At 45.7% G+C, this 24,441-nt stretch overlaps 1 protein-coding gene and 6 non-coding genes across 7 annotated transcripts; all 7 read left to right on the top strand.

Moving 5' to 3' along the window:
- Window positions 1–578: 578 nt before the first annotated feature.
- Window positions 579–651, top strand: trnaf-gaa (transfer RNA phenylalanine (anticodon GAA)). Its single transcript has one exon. It is a non-coding gene; the product is annotated as a tRNA-Phe (tRNA).
- Window positions 652–3,499: 2,848 nt separating this feature from the next.
- On the top strand, window positions 3,500–3,572 carry trnak-cuu (transfer RNA lysine (anticodon CUU)). The gene has a single exon. It is a non-coding gene; the product is annotated as a tRNA-Lys (tRNA).
- A 1,018-nt stretch (window positions 3,573–4,590) lies between these two features.
- trnaf-gaa (transfer RNA phenylalanine (anticodon GAA)) lies at window positions 4,591–4,663 on the top strand. The gene has a single exon. It is a non-coding gene; the product is annotated as a tRNA-Phe (tRNA).
- A 2,849-nt stretch (window positions 4,664–7,512) lies between these two features.
- Window positions 7,513–7,585, top strand: trnak-cuu (transfer RNA lysine (anticodon CUU)). Its single transcript has one exon. It is a non-coding gene; the product is annotated as a tRNA-Lys (tRNA).
- Window positions 7,586–8,611: 1,026 nt separating this feature from the next.
- Window positions 8,612–8,684, top strand: trnaf-gaa (transfer RNA phenylalanine (anticodon GAA)). Its single transcript has one exon. It is a non-coding gene; the product is annotated as a tRNA-Phe (tRNA).
- An 8,130-nt stretch (window positions 8,685–16,814) lies between these two features.
- trnaf-gaa (transfer RNA phenylalanine (anticodon GAA)) lies at window positions 16,815–16,887 on the top strand. The gene has a single exon. It is a non-coding gene; the product is annotated as a tRNA-Phe (tRNA).
- Window positions 16,888–20,592: 3,705 nt separating this feature from the next.
- Window positions 20,593–23,968, top strand: LOC137335976 (zona pellucida sperm-binding protein 4-like). Its single transcript, XM_068001481.1, has 9 exons — window positions 20,593–20,781; window positions 21,383–21,561; window positions 21,631–21,728; window positions 21,804–21,937; window positions 22,032–22,221; window positions 22,417–22,564; window positions 22,719–22,791; window positions 23,595–23,708; window positions 23,783–23,968. The coding sequence occupies exons 1-9, from the start codon at window positions 20,691–20,693 to the stop codon at window positions 23,962–23,964; spliced, it is 1,209 nt and encodes a 402-aa protein (XP_067857582.1). The 5' UTR covers window positions 20,593–20,690; the 3' UTR covers window positions 23,965–23,968.
- Window positions 23,969–24,441: the final 473 nt, after the last annotated feature.

Below are 24,441 nucleotides of genomic sequence, written 5' to 3'. Positions count from 1 at the left end.
TCTGTGTTCAGGATGAGATCCAGAGTTTGATCGGTCGCTGCTGCTTCCGCCTCTGAGAGCTCTATGGGCGGTCGGTACCGATCTTCCTCCCATAAACTGGGTGTGGATGTATGAGTGCGCTGTTGATTTATAAACTTTGGTAGTTCACGTATGACAACGATGTTTATATATGAACTGTTGGTGTATCTCTATGAGTGTGATGTTTATATATGAACTGTGGGTGTATCTCTATGAGTGCGATGTTTATATATGAACTGTGGGTGTATCTCTATGAGTGTGATATTTATATATGAACTGTGGGTGTATCTCTCTGAGTGTGATGTTTATATATGAACTGTGGGTGTATCTCTATGAGTGTGATGTTTATATATGAACTGTGGGTGTATCTCTATGAGTGTGATGTTTATATATGAACTGTGGGTGTATCTCTATGAGTACGATGTTTATATATGAACTGTGTGTGTATCTCGATGAGTGCGATGTTTGTATATGAACTGTGGAATGAACAGGAGGGGCAATTCCTCCTGGGGTTATATTTTCTTCCACGACAATAACACAAAGTAAAGATTGGGGGTAGAGCCGAGATAGCTCAGTTGGGAGAGCGTTAGACTGAAGATTTGAAGGTCCTTGGTTCAATCCCGAGTTTCGGCAGTTTTTGGTTGTTTACTTTCTTCTTCCTTGCTTCGATTCTCGGATTTATTTGCAGTGAAATTTAATTCCCGCCACTGAAGGATTGGAGATTGAATCGAGAGACATCAAGGATGGGAAATATTTATATCGTTTGTATTTGGCTGTTATTTCTCTGTTACCTTCTGCCTTTTTCTCTTGGTTTTGTCTCTCTCGGTGCCGGGTGACCATTTGATTTGTCGTAAACTGATGCATTTTCCACATTTCGGGGCGGTCAGACCCGCTCTGTCTGTCTGTTGCTGCTGATGATCATTAATGGGAACAGGCCGCGAGTTAAACGTTTATCTGCAAATTGGAGAAAGACAAATAAAAAGAAAGACGTGTTTATCCTGTCCAGGGGCAAAGTTACAACGGATGTAATTCAAACAACGGTCCCCGTGAATTTTTCTGTGGATTTTCTTTTTAAAGCTTCGATTTGAAAAGTTACAAAAACGCGAAATAAATAAAGTAAATTACAAGAATCGAGTCCGTGATCATTATGTTACAGTATACTCTTTGCAAACGAGTTAACCGTCCGTACCAACGGCACATTCGGCTGTTTAATTAATTTTTGTGCCTGCAGCGATTTCTGCACTTGGACCCCTAAATCTCTCTGCTCCTCCACAGCACCGAGTTTCTCACCATTTAGAAAATACTCTGATTTATCTTTCTTAGACTTAAAGTGTATGACCTCGGTCTCCCCCACATTGAACTCTATTTGCCACAGTTTTGTCCATTAACGTAATCTATCAATTCCCACTTTTCAATTTCCTGCTACCATCAGCATTACTTCCTGCGTCACCAGAAGGCTGCGTGTTCAAAACACGGGGTAACCGTTGCCTTTAAAGCTGATAGGATTCTGTATCGTTCCGGAATGAATGTTTCATCTGCTTTTTCTCAATAAACAGAACCTTGCTCTAAATTCTGGTTCTCTGGTTCTCAAATTTCAGCAAATCGTTTCATTTTGCCTGGACTTTTGATCTTGTGCTGCGGATGAAACTTTTGCAAAGAGGGAGAAGAAGTCCCCAAATCGCCCCACGTGTATCTCAAACGCTTTGGGAAGAAGTTCTGTGGAAACAATCAGGAATTTAAAGGCACCTCAATGACCTGCACTTTCATTGAATGACTTTTTTTCGCCATTGGAATCGACGTGAAATCGCTGTCGGCTTTCATCTCACTGAAGTGGAGAATGTGGCCGCCTTGTATCGGTCAAGGTGTTAGTGACGAGTTTGGGTGAAGCACGGGTCGCGTTTTTTTTCTGAAATCTCACCAAGCACCGGGAAAAAGAAACTTAGAATCAAACTGTCCCTGTAAGTGATGAATTGAAGTGAATATCGCTCCAAACAGATCTGGACAATGTGCAGCGCAGCCGCACAGGAGTTACAAATCCACCCTCTCGCCACTCGGCAATCGCATGAACTGAACTTTACTCTGGCCCGTGTCACCGCGCTGAAATCGAGTCTTTCTCGGCCACATTTTTTCTTAACATAATAATTACTGGTTTAAGAGTGAAGATTGTCGTCCACTTCACTGTAAATGCAAGAGACAACTTTGCAGACATCGTGCAGTGTCACAGACCTGCTGGTTTGTCCTGCTCATTTCATCTTATCTCATTTTCCGCAAACCTGAATATTACTGGAACAGAGAATGGCGAATCACAGCTCAAAAATCAACCCTCTCTTCCACGAGCGGACTGAGTCTTTCAACATACAGGTGTTTTATGGCAAGGTGAGTTTAATTTTCAGAAACAATGCAGCACAGATTTTCGCTCCTGCAAGCTGCACACCCTTTATTTTGGAAAAGTAAACTGATTGGAAGAAAGCTGTTACATTGAGCGCGGCAACCTGAAGCTTCAGCTCGATGAATTAGTCCTTGAACATTTGCAAGTTTTGTTTCTGTGGCGCAATTGGTTTGCGCGTTCACCTGCTAACTGAAAAGTTGGTCGTTAGAGGACACGAAGGCAACCTTTTACCTTAACATTCATTGTCTCGCATTTCGTGGGTTCGAATGTGTGTCTTGTCTGCCAGAAAATGTACCGCAAACATTGCCAGCTGAGTGCGTCTGATTTTCCACCATTTATTCTGCGGCCGGATAACAGGCATATGAAAAATATCCAAAAAAACGAGGTTGGCTTGAACGAAGTCGGAATACTTCTTGACAGAGAAGGTTCGAAGGTTGCAAGCGAGCTCCTTCACACTGACATGGATATTTCTGCAGTGAGCGACATCAGACTGTTTCCACAATGAATGTCACTCCCTTTATTTTGGAAAAGTGAAATGGTATTCACATTCCGACTGGTTCCGTTGATTTGTGAGAGATCGCTAAAGGATCAATCTCCGGTGAAGACGGCCTTTTTCTCTCTCTCTGTTGGCCGAATCCAAAATGAAATTGGAGCTGGACGAATCATGCAAGAAATCAGGAATCACTTTAGCAAACAAAATACGGCCGAAAGCTGGAACTCTCTCATCCCAAAGGATGTGGATTGTGGTTCAATTCATAATTTGAAGTCTGATATTGACAGATCGTTTTTCGATTCGGGTACCAAGGAATATGAGTCCAAGACGGAGAAACAGAGATGAATTGCAGATCAACTCATGATCGAATTGAATGGGGCAGCAGGTTCGAGGGGCTGAATGGCCTTCTCTTGTCCCGATGTTCCGATACTGCTCAGCGCGGAGCTGGACGAATGGTAAAAGACATCAGACTAACTCCAGAATGAAAAAACGGGTGTTCAGAAGTCGATACCCTGAGATTGTGGAACGAACTGAACTCCTGCAGCAAAGCCAACAGCTGTCTCTCTGCAATGATAAGATGGGAAGCATTTCAACAGTCGGCCCGGCTAGCTCAGTCGGTAGAGCATGAGACTCTTAATCTCAGGGTCGTGGGTTCGAGCCCCACGTTGGGCGATTTGTGTTCTACTTTTCACACTCGGTGATAAAATTTTTAAAGTGCAACCTCTTGTCTCCAGATTCGAAACAGGCACAACCCTGAGCTGTGTGAAAGGAAACCGTGAGCGTTGCCAAATATCCACTCCCTCCCGATTCTACCTTCTCGTTCCCTCCACATGGGACACGGACAGGTTATCTCTTCAATTGGATTCACTTTTTGTTGTTATTAAAAATGTTGAAGGTCAGAAAATGTAATATTTAGGAGATGCCAACGCTGGAACAATTCGCCTCTCTGATACCTCCTGATCCCCCCTTACCCCATTTGATTCTCCCTGTGCTCCTTATCATCGCTGATACGCTCTGTCTCTTACCTTCTCCGATACCCTCATAGAGTCCATGATTCACTTTGAACCTTGTCAGCGCCATTCACCTGCTCTGATACCTATTGATTGCCCCTGACACAGATGCGCTTTGAGCCGCCTTACACTCTCCCATACTCGGCAGTCCTTCCCCTCTCTCAGATCTTAATACACTCTCTGATGCCATCTGACTTCCCGCTCTCCTCTTTGAGCCCCCTTACACTCTCTGATGCCCTCTGATAGTACCTTCCCCTCTCTGAGATGCCCTTGCCACAATGGATCGCCACAAAGAAGCGATTAGACGCCCTGAGGCCTTCTCAGAAGCAATTACCGTCCCTGCTATCAAAGTGCGGTGTAACTTCACAGGTGGATCGACCGGTCTGTGTTAAGGATGAGATCAAGAGTTTGATCGGTCGCTGCTGCTTCCGCCTCTGAGAGCTCCATCGGCGGTCGGTACCGATCTTCCTCCCACAAACTGGGTGTGGATGTATGAGTACGCTGTTGATTTATAAACTTTGGTAGTTTACGTATGACAACGATGTTTATATATGAACTGTGGGTGTATCTCTACGAGTACGATGTTTATATATGAATTGTGGAATGAACAGGAGGGGCAATTCCTCTTGGGGTTATATTTTCTTCCACGACAATAACACAAAGTAATCGTTGAGTACAGAGCCGAAATAGTTCAGTTGGGAGAGCGTTAGACTGAAGATCTGAAGGTCCTTGGTTCAATCCCGAGTTTCGGCAGTTTTTGTTTGTTTACTTTCTTCTTCCTTGCTTCGATTCTCGGATTTATTTGCAGTGAAATTTAATTCCCGCCACTGAAGGATTGGGGATTGAATAGAGAGACATCAAGGATGGGAATTATTTATATCGTTTGTATTTGGCGGTTATTTCACTGTTACCTTCTGCCTTTTTCTCTTGGTTTTGTCTCTCTCGGTGCCAAGTGACTATTTGATTTGCCCGAAACAGATCCATTTTCCACATCTCGGGGCGGTCAGACCCGCTCTGTCTGTCTGTTGCTGCTGATGATCATTAATGGGAACAGGCCGCGAGTTAAACGTTTATCTGCAAATTGGAGAAAGACAAATCAAAAGAAAGACGTGTTTATCCTGCCCAGGGGCAAAGTTACAACGGATGTAATTCAAAAACGGTCCCCGTGAATTTTTCTGTTGATTTTCTTTTTAAAGCTTCGATTTCAAAAGTTACAAAAACGCGAAATAAATAAAGTAAATTACAAGAATCGAGTCCGTGATCATTATGTTACAGTATACTCTTTGCAAACGAGTTAACCGGCCGGACCAACGGCACATTAGGCTGTTTAATTATTTTTTGTACCTGCAGCGATTTCTGTACTTGGACCCCTAAATCTCTCTGCTCCGCCACAGCACCGAGTTTCTCACCATTTAGAAAATACTCTGATTTATCTTTATTAGATTTAAAGTGTATGACCTCGGTCTCCCCCACATTGAACACTATTTGCCACAGTTTTGTCCACACACTTAATCTATCAATTCCCACTTTTCAATTTCCTGCTACCATCTGCGTTTCTTCCTGCGTCACCAGAAGGCTGCGTGTTCAAAACACGGGGTAGCCGTTGCCTTTAGAGCTGATAGGGTTCTGTATCGTTCCGGAATGAATGTTTCATCTGCTTTTTCTCAATAAACAGAACCTTGCTCTATATTCTGGTTCTCTGGATCTCAAATTTGAGCAAATCGTTTCATTTTGCCCTCCACTTTTGATCTTGTGCTGCGGATTAAACTTTTGCAAAGAGGGAGAAGAAGTCCCCAAATCGCCCCACGTGTATCTCAAACGCGTTGGGAAGAAGTTCTGTGTAAACAATCAGGAAGTTAAAGGCATCTCAATGACCTGCACTTTCATTGAATGACTTTTTTTCGCCATTGGAATCGACGAGAAATCGCTGTCGGCTTTCATCTCACTGAAGTGCAGAGTGTGGCCGCCTTGTATCGGTCAATGTGTCAGTGACGAGTTTGTGTTAAGCACGGGTCGCGTTTATTTCTGAAATCTCACCAAGCACCGGGAAAAAGAAACTTAGAATCAAACTGTCCCTGTAAGTGATGAATTGAAGGGAATATCGCTCCAAACAGATCTGGACAATGTGCAGCGCAGCCGCACAGGAGTTACAAATCCACCCTCTCGCCACTCGGCAATCGCATGAACTGAACTTTACTCTGGCCCGTGTCACCGCGCTGAAATCGAGTCTTTCACGGCCACATTTTTTCTTAACATAATAATTACTGGTTTAAGAGTGAAAATTGTCGTCCACTTCACTGTCTGTGCAAGACTCAACTTTGTAGACACCGTGTAGTGTCACAGACCTGCTGGTTTGTCCTGCTCATTTCATCTCATCTCATTTTCCGCAAACCTGAATATTACTGGAACAGAGAATGGCGAATCACAGCTCAAAAATCAATCCTCTCTTCCACGAGCGGACTGAGTCTTTCAACATACAGGTGTTTTATGGCAAGGTGAGTTTAATTTTCAGAAATAATACAGCACAGATTTTGACTCGTGCAAGCTGCACACATTTTATTTTGGAAAAGTAAACTGATTGGAAGAAAGCTGTTACATTGAGTGCGGCAACCTGAAGCGTCAGCTCGATGAATTAGTCCTTGAACATTTGCAAGTTCTGTTTCTGTGGCGCAATTGGTTAGCGCGTTTCGCTGCGAACTGAAAAGTTGGTCGTTAGAGGACACGAAGACAACCTTTTACCTCAACATTCCTTGTCTCGCAAATTCTTGGGTTCGAATGTGTGTCTTGTCTGCCAGAAAATGTACCGCAAGCATTGCCAGCTGAGTGCGTCTGATTTTCCACCATTTATTCTGCGGTTGGATAACAGGCATATGAAAAATATCCAAAAAAACGAGGTTGGCTTGAACGAAGTCGGAATACTTCTTGACAGAGAAGATTCGAAGGTTGCAAGCGAGCTCCTTCACACTGACATGGATATTTCTGCAGTGAGCGACATCAGACTGTTTCCACAATGAATGTCACTCCCTTTATTTTGGAAAAGTGAAATGGTATTCACATTCCGACTGGTTTCAGTTGATTTGTGAGAGATCGCTAAAGGATCAATCTCCGGTGAAGACGGCCTTTTTCTCTCTCTCTGTTGGCCGAATCCAAAATGAAATTGGAGCTGGACTAATCATGCAAGAAATCAGGAATCACTTTAGCAAACTAAATACGGCCGAAAGCTGGAACTCTCTCATCCCAAAGGATGTGGATTGTGGTTCAATTCATAATTTGAAGTCTGATATTGACAGATCGTTTTTCGATTTGGGTACCAAGGAATATGAGTCCAAGACGGAGAAACAGAGATGAATTGCAGATCAACTCATGATCCAATTGAATGGGGCAGCAGGTTCGAGGGGCTGAATGGCCTTCTCTTGTCCCGATGTTCCGATACTGCTCAGCGCGGTGCTGGACGAATGGTAAAAGACATCAGACGAACTCCAGAATGAAAAAACGGGTGTTCAGAAGTCGATACCCTGAGATTGTGGAACGAACTGAACTCCTGCAGCAAAGCCAACAGCTGTCTCTCTGCAATAATAAGATGGGAAGAATTTCAGCAGTGGGCCCGGCTAGCTCAGTCGGTAGAGCATGAGACTCTTAATCTCAGGGTCGTGGGTTCGAGCCCCACGTTGGGCGATTTGTGTTCCACTTTTCACACTCGGTGATAACATTTTCAAAGTGCAACCTCTTGTCTCCAGATTCGAAACAGGCACAACCCTGAGCTGTGTGAAAGGAAACCGTGAGCGTTGCCAAATATCCACTCCCTATCGATTCTACCTTCTCGTTCCGTCCACATGGGACACGGACAGGTTATCGGTTCAATTGTATTCACTTTTTGTTGTTATTAAAAATGTTGAAGGTCAGAAAATGTAATATTTAGGAGATGCCAACGCTGGAACAATTCGCCTCTCTGATACCTCCTGATCCCCCCTTACCCCATTTGATTCTCCCTGTGCTCCTTCTCATCGCTGATACGCTCTGTCTCTTACCTTCTCCGATACCCTCAGAGAGTCCATGATTCACTTTGAACCGTGTCAGCGCCATTCACCTGCTCTGATACCTATTGATTGCCCCTTACACAGATGCGCCCTGAGCCGCCTTACACTCTCCCATACTCGGCAGTCCTTCCCCTCTCTCAGATCTTAATACACTCTCTGATGCCATCTGACTTCCCGCTCTCCTCTTTGAGCCCCCTTACACTCTCTGATGCCCTCTGATAGTACCTTCCCCTCTCTGAGATGCCCTTGCCACAATGGATCGCCACTAAGAAGCGATTAGACGCCCTGAGGCCTTCTCAGAAGCAATTACCGTCCTTGCTATCAAAGTGTCAAAGTGCGGTGTAACTTCACAGGTGGATCGACCGGTCTGTGTTAAGGATGAGATCAAGAGTTTGATCGGTCGCTGCTGCTTCCGCCTCTGAGAGCTCTATCGGCGGTCGGTACCGAACTTCCTCCCACAAACTGGGTGTGGATGTATGAGTGCGCTGTTGATTTATAAACTTTGGTAGTTTACGTATGAAAACGATGTTGATATATGAACTGTGGGTGTATCTCTATGAGTACGATGTTTATATATGAATTGTGGAATGAACAGGAGGGGCAATTCCTCCTGGGGTTATATTTTCTTCCACGACAATAACACAAAGTAATCGTGGGGTACAGAGCCGAAATAGCTCAGTTGGGAGAGCGTTAGACTGAAGATCTGAAGGTCCTTGGTTCAATCCCGAGTTTCGGCAGCTTTTGTTTGTTTACTTTCTTCTTCCTTGCTTCGATTCTCGGATTTATTTGCAGTGAAATTTAATTCCCGCCACTGAAGGATTGGGGATTGAATAGAGCGACATCAAGGAGGGGAATTATTTATATCGTTTGTATTTGGCTGTTATTTCACTGTTACCTTCTGCCTTTTTCTCTTGGTTTTGTCTCTCTCGGTGCCAGGTGACTATTTGATTTGTCCGAAACTGTTCCATTTTCCACATCTCGGGGCGGTCAGACCCGCTCTGTCTGTCTGTTGCTGCTGGTGATCATTAATGGGAACAGGCCGCGAGTTAAATGTTTATCTGCAAATTGGAGAAAGACAAATCAAAAGAAAGACGTGTTTATCCTGCCCAGGGGCAAAGTTACAACGGATGTAATTCAAAAACGGTCCCCGTGAATTTTTCTGTGGATTTTCTTTTTAAAGCTTCGATTTCAAAAGTTACAAAAACGCGAAATAAATAAAGTAAATTACAAGAATCGAGTCCGTGATCATTATGTTACAGTATACTCTTTGCAAACGAGTTAACCGGTCGTACCAACGGCACATTAGGCTGTTTAATTAATTTTTGTACCTGCAGCGATTTCTGTACTTTGACCCCTAAATCTCTCTGCTCCTCCACAGCACCGAGTTTCTCACCATTTAGAAAATACTCTGATTTATCTTTCTTAGATTTAAAGTGTATGACCTCGGTCTTCCCCACATTGAACTCTATTTGTCACAGTTTTGTCCACACACTTAATCTATCAATTCCCACTTTTCAATTTCCTGCTACCATCTGCATTACTTCCTGTGTCACCAGAAGGCTGCGTGTTCAAAACACGGGTTATCCGTTGCCTTTAGAGCTGAGAGGATTCTGCATCGTTCCGGAATGAATGTTTCATCTGCTTTTTCTCAATGAACAGAACCTTGCTCTAAATTCTGGTTCTCTGGTTCTCAAATTTCAGCAAATCGTTTCATTTTGCCCTCGACTTTTGATCTTGTGCTGCGGATGAAACTTTTGCAAAGAGGGAGAAGAAGTCCCCAAATCGCCCCACGTGTATCTCAAACGCTTTGGGAAGAAGTTCTGTGTAAACAATCAGGAATTTAAAGGCACATCAATGACCTGCACTTTCATTGAATGAGTTTTTTTCGATATTGGAATCGACGTGAAATCGCTGTCGGCTTTCATCTCACTGAAGTGCAGAGTGTGGCCGCCTTGTATCGGTCAACGTGTTAGTGACGAGTTTGGGTTAAGCACGGGTCGCGTTTATTTCTGAAATCTCACCAAGCACCGGGAAAAAGAAACTTAGAATCAAACTGTCCCTGTAAGTGATGAATTGAAGGGAATATCGCTCCAAACAGATCTGGACAATGCGCAGCGCAGCCGCACAGGAGTTCCAAATCCAATCTCTCGCCACTCGGCAATCGCATTAACTGAACTTTGCTCCGGCCCGTGTCACCGCGCTGAAATCGAGTCTTTCTCGGCCACATTTTTTCTGAAAATAATAATTACTGGTTGAAGAGTGAAAATTGTCGTCCACTTCACTGTAAGTGCAAGGGACAACTTTGTAGACACCGTGTAGTGTCACAGACCTGCTGGTTTGTCCTGCTCATTTCATCTCATCTCATCTTCAGCAAACCTGAATATTACTGGAACAGAGAATGGCGAATCACAGCTCAAAAATCAATCCTCTCTTCCACGAGCGGCTGAGTCTTTCAACATCCAAGTGTTTAATGGCAAGGTGAGTTTAATTTTCAGAAATAATACAGCACAGATTTTGACTCGTGCAAGCTGCACACATTTTATTTTGGAAAAGTGAACTGATTGGAAGAAAGCTGTTACATTGAGCGAGGCAACCTGAAGCGTCAGCTCGATGAATTAGTCCTTGAACATTTGCAAGCTCTGTTTCTGTGGCGCAATTGGTTCGCGCGTTCGGCTGCTAACTGAAAAGTTGGTGGTTTGAACCCACCCGGGGACGCTGAAGCGAAATTTTACGTTAACATTCATTGTTTCGCATTTCTTCGGTTCGAATGTGTGTCTCGTCTGCCAGAAAATGTACCCCAAACATTGCCAGCTGTATTGCGTCTGATTTTCCACCATTTATTTTGCGGTTGGATCACAGGCATCGGAAAAATATCCAACAAAAACGAGATTCGCTTCAACGAAGTCGGAATACTTCTTGACAGAGAATGTTCGAAGGTTGCAGGCGAGCTCCTTCAGACTGAATCACACTGACATGGATATTTCTGCAGTGTGCGACATCAGACTGTTTCCACAATGAATGTCACTCCCTTTATTTTGGAAAAGTGAAATGGTATTCACATTCCGACAGTTTTCAGTTGATTTGTTAGAGATCGTTAAAGGATCAATCGCAGGTTAAGGCGGCCTTTTTCTCTCTCTCTCTGTTGGCCGAATCCAAAATAAAATTGGAGCTGGACTAATCAGGCAAGAAATCAGGAATCACTTTAGCAAACAAAATACGGCCGAAAGCTGGAACTCTCTCATCCCAAAGGATATGGATTGAGGCTCAATTCAAATTTTCAAATCTGATATTGATAGATCTTTTTCCGTTTCGGTTACCAAGGGATATGAGTCCAAGGCGGGGAAACATTGATGAATTAATGGTCACCTCATGATCTAATTGAATGAGACAGCAGGTTCGAGGGGCTGAATGGTCTTCTCCTGTCCCGATTTTCCTCTCCTGCTCAACGCGGATCTGGACGACTGGTAAAAGGCATCAGACTGACTCGAGAATGAAAATCGGGTGTTCAGATTCACCCACCTTGGGATTGTCGGACAAACTGAACCCCTACAGCAACGTCACCACCTGCCTCTCTGCAATAATAGGATGAGAAGGAGCCCTGCCGCTGGCCCGGCTAGCTCAGTCGGTAAAGCACGAAATTCCTAATCTCAGGGTCGTGGGTTTAAACCACACATTGGGCGTTTTGTGTTCTTTTTTTCATAATGGGTGATGAAAGGTTCAAAGTGCAACCTCTTATCTCCAGTTCAAGAAATCCAGTTATATCAACAGACACAACACTGAGCTGTGTGAAAGGAAACCGTGAGCGTTGCCAAATATCCAGCCCCTCCCGATACTATCTTCTCATTCCCTCCACATGGGACAAGGCCGATACCGTTTCAATCGGCTTCATTTATGCTGTTATTAAAAATGTTGATGGTTAGGAAGTGTAATATTTAGAAGATGCCAACTCTGGATCCATTCGCCTCTCTGATACCTCCTGAGCCCACGTTACCCTCTTTGATTCTCCCTGAGCTCCTTATCTTCTCTGATACCCTCAGAGAGTCCATTATCCTCTTTGAACCTTGTCAGCGCCCTTTACACTCTCTGATACACGCTGAGTGCCCCTCACCCCCTGATACGCCCTGAGCGTCCTTACACTCTCTGATACCCTCTGGCAGTCTTTCTTCTCTGCGAGATCTCAATAAACTCTCTGACACCCTCTGACTGCCCGCTCCCCTCTCTGAACCCCGTAACACTCTCTGATGCCCTCTGACTGTCTCTTCCCCTCTCTGAGATGCCCTTGCCCAAATGGATCGCCGCCAAGAAGCCATTAGACCCCCTGATGCCTTGTCAGTTCCCATTACCGTCCCTGCTATCAAAGTACGGTGTAACTTCACAGGTGAAACTCCCGGTCTGTGTAAAGGATGAGATCCAGAGTTTGTTCGGTCGCTGTTGCTGCCGCCGCTCCCACCCTGATTGCTCGATTGGCAGTCGGTCCTGATCGACGTCCGTTAAACTGGGTGTGGATCTATTAGTGCGCTATCGATTTATAAACTTTGGGAGTTTATGTATGACAGCGATGCTTGTATATGAACTGTGGGTGTGTATATTTGAGTTCGACATTTATACCTGCACTTTGGGTCAGTATATATGAGTGCGTTGTTAAAATATGAACTGTGGGTGTGCATATATCAGTTCGATGTTTAAAAATGAATTGTGGAATGAACAGGAGGGGCAATTCCTCCTGGGGTTATATTTTCTTCCACGACAATGACACAAAGCAAAGGTTGGATGTGTCGTCGAAATATTTCAGTTAGGAGAGCGTTAGACGAAAGATCTGAAGTTCCTTGGTTCAATCCCGAGTTTCGGCAGTTTATGGTTCTTTAGTTTCTTCTTCCTTGATTCGATTCTCGCACTTATTTACAGCAAAATTTGACACCCGCCACTGAAGAATTGGGGAGGGAATAGAAAGGCATCAAGGATGGGAAATATTCATATCGTCTGTATTTGGCTTTTATTTCTCTGTGACATTCTGCCTTTTTCTCTTGGTTTTTTCTCTCTCGGTGCTGGGTGACTTTTTGATTTGATGCATTTGTTCGAAATTGATGCCTTTTCCACATCTCGGGGCGGTCAGACCCGCTCAGTCTGTCTGTTGCTGCTGATAATCATTAATGGGAAAAGGCTGCGAGTTAAACGTTTATCTGCAAACCGGAGAAAGGCAAAAAAAAAAAGACGTGTTTCTCCGGCCCCGGGGCAAAGTTACAATGGATGTTATTCAAAAAACTGTCCCCTTGAATTTGTCTGTTGTTTTTTGTGTGAAGCTTCCATTTTAAAAGTTACAAAAATCCGAAATAAATAAATTAAATTACAAGAATCGAATCCGTGATCAAGACATTACGGTATACTATATGCAAATGAGCAAACCGGCACGACTAACGGCACATTGGTCTGTTTAATTAATTTTTTACCTGTACGCTGGCTGGTAGCGGTTTCTGTACATGGGTCCCGAAATCTCTCTGCTCCTCCACAGTTTCTGGATTCTCACCATTTAGAAAATACTCTGATTTATCTTTCTCAGATTTAAAGTGGATGACCTCGCCCTCCCACACATTGAACTCTATTTGCCGCAGTTTTGCCCACTCGCTTAATCTATCAATTCCCACTTTTCAACTTCCTGCTTATTGCTACATTACTTATTGCGTCACGAGAAGGCTGCGTGCACAAATCACGGGTAACCATTGCTTTTAGAGCTGATAGGATTCTCGCTCGTTCCGGAATGAATGTTTTATTTGCTTTTTCACAATAAACAGAACCTTGCTGTAAAGTCTGCTTCCCGAGTTCTCAAAATTTCAGGAAGGCGTCTCATTCTGCCCTCGACTTTTGATCTTGACCTGCGGTTGAAACTTTGCAAAGAGGGAAAAGAAGTCCCGAAATCACTCCCCCTGAATCTCAAACGCTTTGGGAAGAAGTTCAGTGCAAACAATCAGGACTTTAAAGGCCCCTCAATGACCTGCACTTTCATTGAATGTGTTTTGTTCGCCATTGCATTCGACCGTGAAATCGCTCTCCGCTTTCATCTCACTGAAGTGAAGAGTGTGACGGCGTTGTATTTGTCAGCGTGTAAGTGACGAGTTTGGGGTAAGCACGGGTCGCGTTTATTTTTGAAATCTCAGCAACCACCGGGGAAAAGAAACTTAGAATCAAACTGTCCCTGTAAGTGATGAATTGAAGGGAATATCGCTCCAAACAGATCTGGACAATGTGCAGCGCAGCCGCACAAGAGTTCCAAATCCACCCTCTCGCCACTCGGCAATCGCATTAACTGAACTTTACTCTGGCCCGTGTCACCGCACTGAAATCGAGTCTTACTCGGCCACATTTTTTCTTAACATAATAATTACTGGTTTAAGAGTGAAAATTGTCGTCCACTTCACTGTAAGTGCAAGAGACAACTTTGTAGACACCGTGTAGTGTCACAGACCTGCTGGTTTGTCCTGCTCATTTCATCTCATCTCATTTTCAGCAAACCTGAATATTACTGGAACAGAGAATGGCGAATCACAGCTCAAAAATCAATCCTCTCTTCCACGAGCGGACTGAGTCTTTCAACAGACAGGTGTTTAATGGCAAGGTGAGTTTAATTTTCAGAAACAATACAGCACAGATTTTCACTCGTGCAAGCTGCACACCCTTTATTTTGGAAAAGTAAACTGATTGGAAGAAAGCTGTTACATTGAGTGCGGCAACCTGAAGCTTTAGCTCGATGAATTAGTCCTTGAACATTTGCAAGCTCTGTTTCTGTGGCGCAATTGGTTCGCGCGTTCTGCTGCTAACTGAAAAGTTGGTGGTTTGAACCCACTGGAGGACGCAAAAGCAACCTTTTACCTTCACATTCATTGTCTCGCATTTCTTGGGTTCGAATGTGTGTCTTGTCTGCCAGAAAATGTACCGCAAACATTGCCAGCTGAGTGCGTCTGATTTTCCACCATTTATTCTGCGGTTGGATAACAGGCATCTGAAAAATATCCAAAAAAAACGAGATTGGCTTGAACGAAGTCGGAATACTTCTTGACAGAGAAGGTTCGAAGGTTGCAGGCGAGCTCCTTCAGTCTGAATCACACTGACATGGATATTTCTGCAGTGAGCGACATCAGACTGTTTCCACAATGAATGTCACTCCCTTTATTTTGGAAAAGTGAAATGGTATTCGCATTCCGACTGGTTTCAGTTGATTTGTGAGAGATCTTTAAAGGATCAATCTCCGGTTAAGACGGCCTTTTTCTCTCTCTCTGTTGGCCGAATCCAAAATGAAATTGGAGCTGGAATAATCATGCAAGAAATCAGGAATCACTTTCGCATACAAAATACGGCCGAAAGCTGGAACTCTCTCATCCCAATGGCTGTGGATTGTGGCTCAATTCATAATTTGAAGTCTGATATTGATAGATCGTTTTTCGGTTCGGGTACCAAGGAATATGATTCCAAGGCGGAGAAACAGAGATGAATTGCAGATCAACTCATGATCTAATTGAATGGGGCAGCAGGTTCGAGGGGCTGAAAGGCCTTCCCTTGTCCTGATATTCCTATACTGCTCAGCGCGGGGCTGCACGAATGTTAAAAGACATCAGACTAACTCCAGAATGAAAAAAACGGGTGTTCAGAAGTAGATACCCTGAGATTGTGGAACGAACTGAACTCCTGCAGCAAAGCCAACAGCTGTCTCTCTGCAATAATAGGATGGGAAGAATTTTGGCAATCGGTCCGGCTCGCTCAGTCTGGAACGCATGATATTCTTCATCTCAGGGTCGTGGGCTCGAGCCCCACGTTGGGCGATTTGTGTTCTACTTTTCACACTCGGTGATAAAAGTTTCAAAGTGCAACCTCTTATCTCCAGATTCCAACCAGACACAACCCTGAGCTGTGTGAAAAGAAACCGTGAGGGTTGCCAATTTTCCACTCCCTCCCGATTCTACCTTCTCGTTCCCTCCACATGGGACACGGACAGGTTATCGGTTCAATCTGATTCATTTTTTGCTGTTATTAAAAATGTTGAAGGTCAGAAAATGTAATATTTAGGAGATGCCAACTCTGGAACAATTCGCCTCTGATACCTCCTGATCCCCCCTTACCCTATTTGATTCTCCATGTGCTCCTTTTCATCGCTGATACGCTCTGTCTCTTACCTTCTCCGATACCCTCAGAGAGTCCATGATCCACTTTGAACCTTGTCAGCGCCATTCACCTGCTCTGATACCCACTGAGTGCCCCTTACACAGATGCGCTCTGAGCCCCCTTACACTCTCCTATACTCGGCAGTCCTTCCCCTCTCTCAGATCTTAATACACTCTCTGATGGCATCTGAATGTCCCTTCCTCTCTCTGAGCCCCCTTACACTCTCTGATGCCCTCTGATATTACCTTCCCCTCTCTGAGATGCCCTTGCCCCAATGGATCGCCACTCAGAAGCGATTAGACGCCCTGAGGCCTTCTCAGAACACATTACCGTCGCTGCTATCAAAGTGCGGTGTAACTTCACAGGTGGATCTACCGGTCTGTGTTCGGTATGAGATCCAGAGTTTGATCGGTCGCTGCTGCTTTCGCCTCTGAGAGCTCTATCGGCGGTCGGTACCGATCTTCCTCCTGTAAACTGGGTGTGGATGTATGAGTGCGCTGCTGATTTATAAACTTTGGTCGTTTACGTATGACAGCGATGTATATATATAAACTGTGGGTGTATCTCTATGAGTGCGATGTTTATATATGAACTGTGGGTGTATCTCTATGAGTGTGATATTTATATATGAATTGTGGAATGAACTGTAGGGGCAATTCCTCCTGGGGTAAAATTTTCTTCCACGACAATAACACAAAGTAACAGCTGTGTGTAAAGCCGAAATTGCTCAGTTGGGAGAGCGTTAGACTGAAGATCTGTAGGTCCTTGGTTCGATCCCGAGTTTCGGCAGTTTTTGTTTGTTTACTTTCTTCTTCCTTGCTTCGATTCTCGGATTTATTTACAGTGAAATTTAATTCCCGGCACTGAAGGATTGGGGATTGAATAGAGAGACATCAAGGATGGGAAATATTGATATCGTTTGTATTTGGCTGTTATTTCTCTGTCACCTTCTGCCTTTTTCTCTTGGTTTTGTCTCTCTCGGTGCCAGGTGACTATTTGATTTGTCCGAAACTGATCCATTTTCCACATCTCGGGGCGGTCAGACCCGCTCTGTCTGTCTGTTGCTGCTGATGATCATTAATGGGAACAGGCCGCGAGTTCAACGTTTATCTGCAAATTGGAGAAAGACAAATCAAAAGAAAGACGTGTTTATCCTGCCCAGGGGCAAAGTTACAACGGATGTAATTCAAAAAACAGTCCCCGTGAATTTTTCTGTGGATTTTCTTTGTAAAGCTTCGATTTCAAAAGTTACAAAAACGCGAAATAAATAAAGTAAATTCCTAGAATCCAGTCCGTGATCATTATGTTACAGTATACTCTTTCCAAACGAGTTGACCGGCCGTACCAACGGCACATTCGGCTGTTTAATTAATTTTTGTACCTGCAGCGATTTCTGTACTTGGACCCCTAAATCTCTCTGCTCCTCCACAGCACCGAGTTTCTCACCATTTAGAACATACTCTGATTTATCTTTCTTAGATTTAAAGTGTATGACCTCGGTCTCCCCTACATTGAACTCTATTTGCCTCTGTTTTGTCCACACACTTAATCTATCAATTCCCACTTTTCAATTTCCTGCTACCATCTGCATTACTTCCTGCGTCACCAGAAGGCTGCGTGTTCAAAACACAGGGTAACTGTTGCCTTTAGAGCTGATTGGATTCTGTATCATTCCGGAATGAATGTTTCATCTGCTTTTTCTCAATAAACAGAACCTTGCTCGAAAGTTTGGTTTCTTTTTTCCCCGGTTTCAGGGAGGTGTCTCATTCTGCACTCGACTTTTGATCTTGAACTGCGGTTGAAAATTTCGCGAAGAGGGAGAAGTCCCCAAATCGCTCGACCTGAATCGCCAACGCTTTGGGAAGAAGTTCAGTGCAAACAATCAGGAATTTAAAGGCACATCAATGAGCTGCACTTTCTTTGGGTGAGTTTTCTTCGCCATTACATTCAACCATGAAATCGGCCTCGGCTTTCATCTCACTGAAGTGAAGAGTGTGACCGCCTCATATCTGTCAGCGTGTAAGGGACGAATTTGGGGTTGGTCTGGGTTGCGTTCAATTTTGAAATCTCACCAAGCACCAGAAAAAAGAAACTTAGAATCAAACTGTCCCTGTAAGTGATGAATTGAAGTGAATATCGCTCCAAGCAGATCTGGACAATGCGCAGTGCAGCCTCACGGGAATTCCAAATCCACCCACTCACCACTCGGCAATCAGAGAAACTTAACTTTACTCTGGCCCAGTGTCACCGCTCTGAAATCAAGTCTTTCTCGGCCACATATTTTCCTAACATCATAATTACTGGTTTACGAGTGAAAACTGCCGTCCGCTTCACTGTAAGTGCAAGAGACAACTTTGTCGATACCGTGTAGTGTTCCAGACCTGTTCCATGGACCTACTCATTTCATCTCATCTCATTTCCTGCAAACCGAAACATGACTGGAATGGAGAATGGTGAATCACAGCTCGAAAAATCAACCCTCTCTACTCCTGGGTGACCGAATCTTCCAACATACAGGCATTTAGGGACAAGGGGAGTTTGATGTTCAGAAATAAGACAGCACCGATTTTCACTCGTGAAAGCTGCACACCCTTCATAAAAGCAAACTGATGGTCAGACAGCTGTTACATTGATCGTTGTAAGCTGAAGCGTTAGCTCGGTGAATTAGTGGTTCAAAAACCCAAACGTCGTGCCTCTGTGGCGCAATTGGTAAGCGCGTTCGGCTGTTAACTAAAAATGTTGGTGGTTCGAGCCCACCCGGGGATGACAGGGAGTTTTTACCTTAACATTCGTTGTTTCGCATTTCCAGGTTTCGAATGTGTGTTCTGTTTGTATGAAAATGTACCGTAAACATTGCTCGCTGACGCGCGGTTAATCTTCCACCATTGCATCTGCGGCCGGTTAACAGGCATCTGAGGCCCAGTTTTGAGCTTCGACGATCTGTTCACAGAACACGTTGGATGGTGTCCTCAGTGCGAAAACGGGAGTTCGTCTCTCCGAGGACTGTGCGGTGGTCACTCCTCCGAATTCTGTCATGTGCAGATGCATTTCAGACAGATAGATTTGTGAGGACGAGGTCAAGTAAATTTTTCCCCTCATGTTGGTTTGCTCACCATCTGCTGCAGGCCCAGTCTGGCAGCTATGTCCTTCAGGACTCAGCCAGTATTGGTGCTACCTGAGCCACTCTTGGTGATGGACATTGAAGTCCCCCACCCAGAGTCCCTTGCTACCCTCAGTGCTTCCTCCAAGTGGTGCTCAACATGGAGGAGGACTGATTCACCAGCTGAGGGAGGGCGGTTGGTGGTAATCAGCAGGAGGTTTCCTTGCTCATGTTTGACCTGATGCCATGAGATTTGCATTTGGTCCAGAGTCAATGTTGAGGACTGCCCGGATCATTCCCTCCTGACTGTATATCACTGTACCGCCACCTCTGGTTGGTCTGTCCTGCCGGTGGGACAGGACATACCCAGGGATTGTGATGGAAGAGTCACGGACCTCTGTTGAAAGGTATGATTGTGTGAGTATGGCTATATCAGGCTGTTGTTTGCCAGCTCTCCCAATTTTGGCACAAGTCCCCAGATTTTAGTGAGGAGGACTTTGCAGGGTCAACTGCGCTTGTTCTGCCTTTGTCATGTTCAGTGCCTAGAGGTCCGTCCGGTTTTATTCTTAATATGACTTTTTTTAAGCGAGTTTTTACAACTGAATGGCTTGCTAGGCCATTTCAGAATCAACCACATCGCTGTGGGTCTGGAGTCACATTATAGGCCAGACCAGGTAAGGACGGCAGGTTTCCTTCTCTAAAGGACATTAGTGAACCAGATGTGTTTTATTTATGACAATCCGGTCGTTTCATGGCCACCATTACTGATACTAGTATTTTAATTCCAGATTTTAATTAATTGAATTTAAATTCCCCAGCTGCTGTGGCAGGATTTGAACTTATGACTCGCAGATTATTCGTCCAGACCTGGCTAGATTAACAGTCTAGTAACATAACCGCTATGCTACCGTATCTGGACAATAACATATTGATTTGACTCTTTTTATCAATTAGTATTAAAAAAAACCGCACTCCCACGGGTCACACCGAGATGGGGCCTATTTTTAATAAACTATTAAAGGTGACGTTGGGTCTAAAAAATAAACGTGACTAAACAAAGCAAAAAATAAAGAAATAATGTGATTTGGTTCCAGTTTTTCCCTTTTTTTCGTTTAATTTTGTGATGAAGAAATAAAGGTGTCAAGGGGGGAAAAAAGCAACAATTTCAATGCAACCATTAAGAACAGGCCCATCTCCGTGTGAGCCGTGCGAATGCGGGTTGATGTTCCGGAGCCCGTGGGCCTCGGACTCTGCCTCAGGCTGATTGGGACATTCATTTACTGCCAATTAACAGCGCTGCGATAAAAAGGGGGAGTCGACTCTATACTCTCACTTACCTGGGAGAGTTCGCTTGTTATAATGGAGGGGTTGGGGATGTGTGGTTTATTATTTGTTGTAATCTGTTCAGCTCAGCCGCCCTCTCTTCTTTTCCCCGCCGATAAATGTTGGCTGTCTCCCAAAAACCGCAAAGACTGCGGCTTTCCGGGAATTGATGCCCAGTGAGTGTGTGCGGAGAGGTTGCTGCTTCGATGCGGGGAACCGGGATGCGCCGCCGTGTTTCTATTCATTGGACAACCTGCCAGGTGGGTGTATTCTCAGTCCGTCTATATTCTGGGCCAGGACTTTCCAGGGTCACCCGCAATCCAGCTGCACTCGGTTTCCCTAAACAGTTTCATCTCTCTCCTTCCTGTCCTACAACGTCAGTTAGAATTTCAATCATTTCCAGTCCGAAGAGTGGAACCGGTGGTGGATTGAGAGCCTCTAATCCCGTAGAGTGTAGTTGATGGTGGGATTGGGAGCTGTTAATCAGATACAGAAAGGACAATAGTTAATCGGCCTTTGACCCAGTATCTGTAGTTCGAACCATTCCACCGTTGCTCGGTGACTTGGGACTCACTAGTTGAATTCTGCCTGGTGTAATTGCCCAGGTAGTGGGGTGGGGGCTGAGTGAATGAGCCCCGGCCTCTGTTGCCACTGACCATTTGGATTTGATGTTTTACTTCTAGCAGAGCTGCTGGCAATTTAAATCCAACCAGCGTGGTTATTAGTTGTTGGTCGACTGGTCTCCATTAGACAGATAATGGACGGGATGGAAATATGTATGGCGTTTGTCCCCCTCCGAGTAACGGTTCCCATGACCCTCCCCGCGGGGTAACTAACCGCCTTTCATTGACTCTCTTGCAGTCTGCACCAAAGATGGGCGGGTCCTCATCGCTATCTCCAAGGATTTGACGCTGCCTCCTGTGAACCTGACAACCCTCCATCTGAAGAATGGAGACGGAGCTGAATGCAGTCCGACCGTGGCCTCTGCAGACACTGTGCTCTTTCAGTTCGCAGTCACTGAATGTGGCACTACTCAGCGGGTAGGTATTGCGGGCTGGGAGTCCCATCAATGGCTCAGATCGGGACTGATGGTTTTCTGTCTCTTGTAGCTGGACGGCGTGAACATCCTTTATGAAACGGATGTGTTGGGTGAGTTTGAGATCTTGGATGGCGCTTTGGGATCGGTGACCCGGGACAGCCCTTTCAGGTGAGAATAGGAGCACATTCAGCGGGTAGAGACAGTGAGGAGCTGAATTCTGCAGCCGTGTCCGTTCTCTTGCAGGCTCCATGTCCAGTGCAGTTACAAGGGAAGCCAGGAGTCTGATCTGCAAGTGAAGCCCAGAGTTTTCACCCTTTTTCCGCCACTGCCAGCCACTGAGGCCGGGATCCTGCTTCTGGAGCTGAGAATAGCGAGAGGTGAAGAGTGCTCGCTGATAGTAGTGTCCAACTTCAGGCTCTCTCTCTCTCTCTCTCCCCAAATAGTGCCTGCCCTTCATCTTTCTCTTTCCAGATGGTGGCTACCGGAGCTGGTACGTGGCCAGTGACTACCCGATCCTGAGTGTGCTCCGGGACCCCGTGTTTGTGGAGGTTCGTGTTCTGAACCGGAACGATCCGTCCCTTGTGCTGCAGCTCAATGACTGCTGGGCGACCCCCACCCCAGAGCCGTATTCGGGGCTCCGATGGGACCTCCTGGTGGAGAGGTAAGGGAGTGAGGGGGCTTGAGGCAGATTGGGGAGGGGGCGACATGGGCTGGGATTAATACAGAAATCGTTACTGGAGTCCGAGTTGATGACGGGGGGAAATAGTCCTTCGAAGTTGATATTGTATTCCAGACTCTGGTATAATTGGTTTGATGTAAACCTATAACCGTGTGTCTCCCTCTGTCTCTGTTCCAGGTGCCCCTTTGCTGGTGATAACTACAAAACCCGCCTCCTCCCGGTAAACGCTGCTTCCGATTTACGGTTCCCAACTCACCATAATCGTTTTGTCGTCAGCACGTTCGCTTTCTGGGACCGAGTTTCGGGCCGGGCTCTGACCGGGGAGGTGAGTTTCCTTCAGAGCTTCTTTCCCGGTCACTTGGTATCACTTGCTCCCTGTGTCTTAAGTGAGCAGGCCCCTGTTGGTCGGTTGACTGTAGAAGCATTAATCTCCTGACTGGTAACTGTGGGATTGACCATACCGCACTGTCCCTTTGCAGGTTTATTTCCACTGCAGTGCTGAGGTTTGCTACCCTTCCACCCGAGAGAACTGCACGGCTCCCTGCAGCCCCAGTAAGTACCTGTGATCTGACTACAAACTAAACCCTGATGGAGGGGTGGGTGTGGGACATCTGGACATGGGGCTCCCTCAGCAAGGGGCCGAACACTGGGCACAGGAGGAGTGTCCCGAATCCGGAGCTCTGGGAACTTGTCCATTTCCTTTCGGTGCAGGTTTCCATTTGAATAGCAATCTAGGGCAGCTGGTCTGAGCACATCTTGCACCAGGTCAGTAATTGTGAAGGATGCTCTGATCCTTGAGCTGGGATGAATGAGGTATTTTTGTTTCCTTGCTACTTGATCGGATGCTGAGCTGCCCTACTTGCCGACCCCTGAGGAGCAGAATCCTCCAATTGTTGGCACGGGTGTGTTCCGCATCCGGTTCGGAATAGTGCACCCTTGGCCTTGGAGAACATTAAACCAGCATCTAACTATCATCATTCTGACACTGGGAATTCAGGGTGGAACCGAACGGATGTCCCGGGGCCGGACACCTGGCCAATTGTGAGTGTCTCATAAAACTGCGTGTCAAAGCAGTGCATCAAACAGTGTCTCCTTCACCAGGAGACCAGACTGGCCATTGTGGCAGCAGAAATTGCGAACTCTGCTCAGTTTGCACGTCCTTCTGAGAATCGGTTTGGTGTGAACCGGATGGAATTACAGCCGGAACTGCAATCTCCAAACTCTGTCCGGTACCCAGGGCCCTGATGTGTTTTGCATGAGGCCATCAGATTCCGGATTTCCAGAGATGAAGATTTAATCATTCACCATGAACTCTTGTCTGTTTCTCTCTCTCCCCCCCCCCCCCCCCCCCCCAGAGAGGCGAAGAAGCGCCGATGACCAGTCTGGAATATTGGTGACCGCTGATGGACCCATCCTTTTCCTGGAAGGTGAGGTGCGATTGGCTGCTCTGGTCCACCAGGACGAGAAAGGTAAAGCAGGGAGCTCCACCTGTGTCTAGTGATGGAGTAACTGGTGCCCATCTAACCCTGGCTTCTCCCCACAGATACTGCTGTTGATTCTCCCTTCCTTGTTCCTGGATTAGCGGTTGGGGTAGCGCTGCTCTCTGTGGCCCTGTTGGTCGGGACTGTTGCTATATGGAAAATGGAGAAGGGCCGCAGGGTGGGCTCCGAGTGCAGCTCCATGGAACTGTCGATGTGTCTGTTGGATAATAAACTCCTGTTATAGATGATTGCTGGTCTCGTGTTATCTTCCAAATGCTCGCTGGGTTGTACTCTTTGCAGTGAGTTAACTTGGTGTCTGGTTTGAGAATTGTTTTTGCTGCAGTCAACAATTGCAATCTCCCCAATTCGGAATGAGATCCGGGGCAAAGCTGTGGTGGGTTTGTTGTAAAATGGTGTCGGGCAGGAATGACAAGTTCACTTGCCTCTAACTCTGATCCTGTGGGTTGGTCCTGGGCCCATATCTCTGGAATTTCCTCTTCCCTGAGGGCATGGATTGACCAGTTTGCCAAGCCGGGAGAATGTTAGGCTCTCTCCTTGCATGGCTGCTGGTCTCGCCGGCTACAGGAACAGCAGAATAGACCAGATGAATGCGTGGCAGGAGGGATTTAAATTCCTGGGACTTAGGGACCGGTTCTGCAGAAGTTGGGACGGGTTACACCAGAGCCGGACCAGGACCGATGTCCTCATGGTGGTGTTTGCT

Source organism: Heptranchias perlo, chromosome 20, assembly GCF_035084215.1.
Source record: "Heptranchias perlo isolate sHepPer1 chromosome 20, sHepPer1.hap1, whole genome shotgun sequence".
Classification (NCBI taxonomy): domain Eukaryota; kingdom Metazoa; phylum Chordata; class Chondrichthyes; order Hexanchiformes; family Hexanchidae; genus Heptranchias; species Heptranchias perlo.
This window is presented reverse-complemented; position numbering and strand designations above follow the sequence as displayed.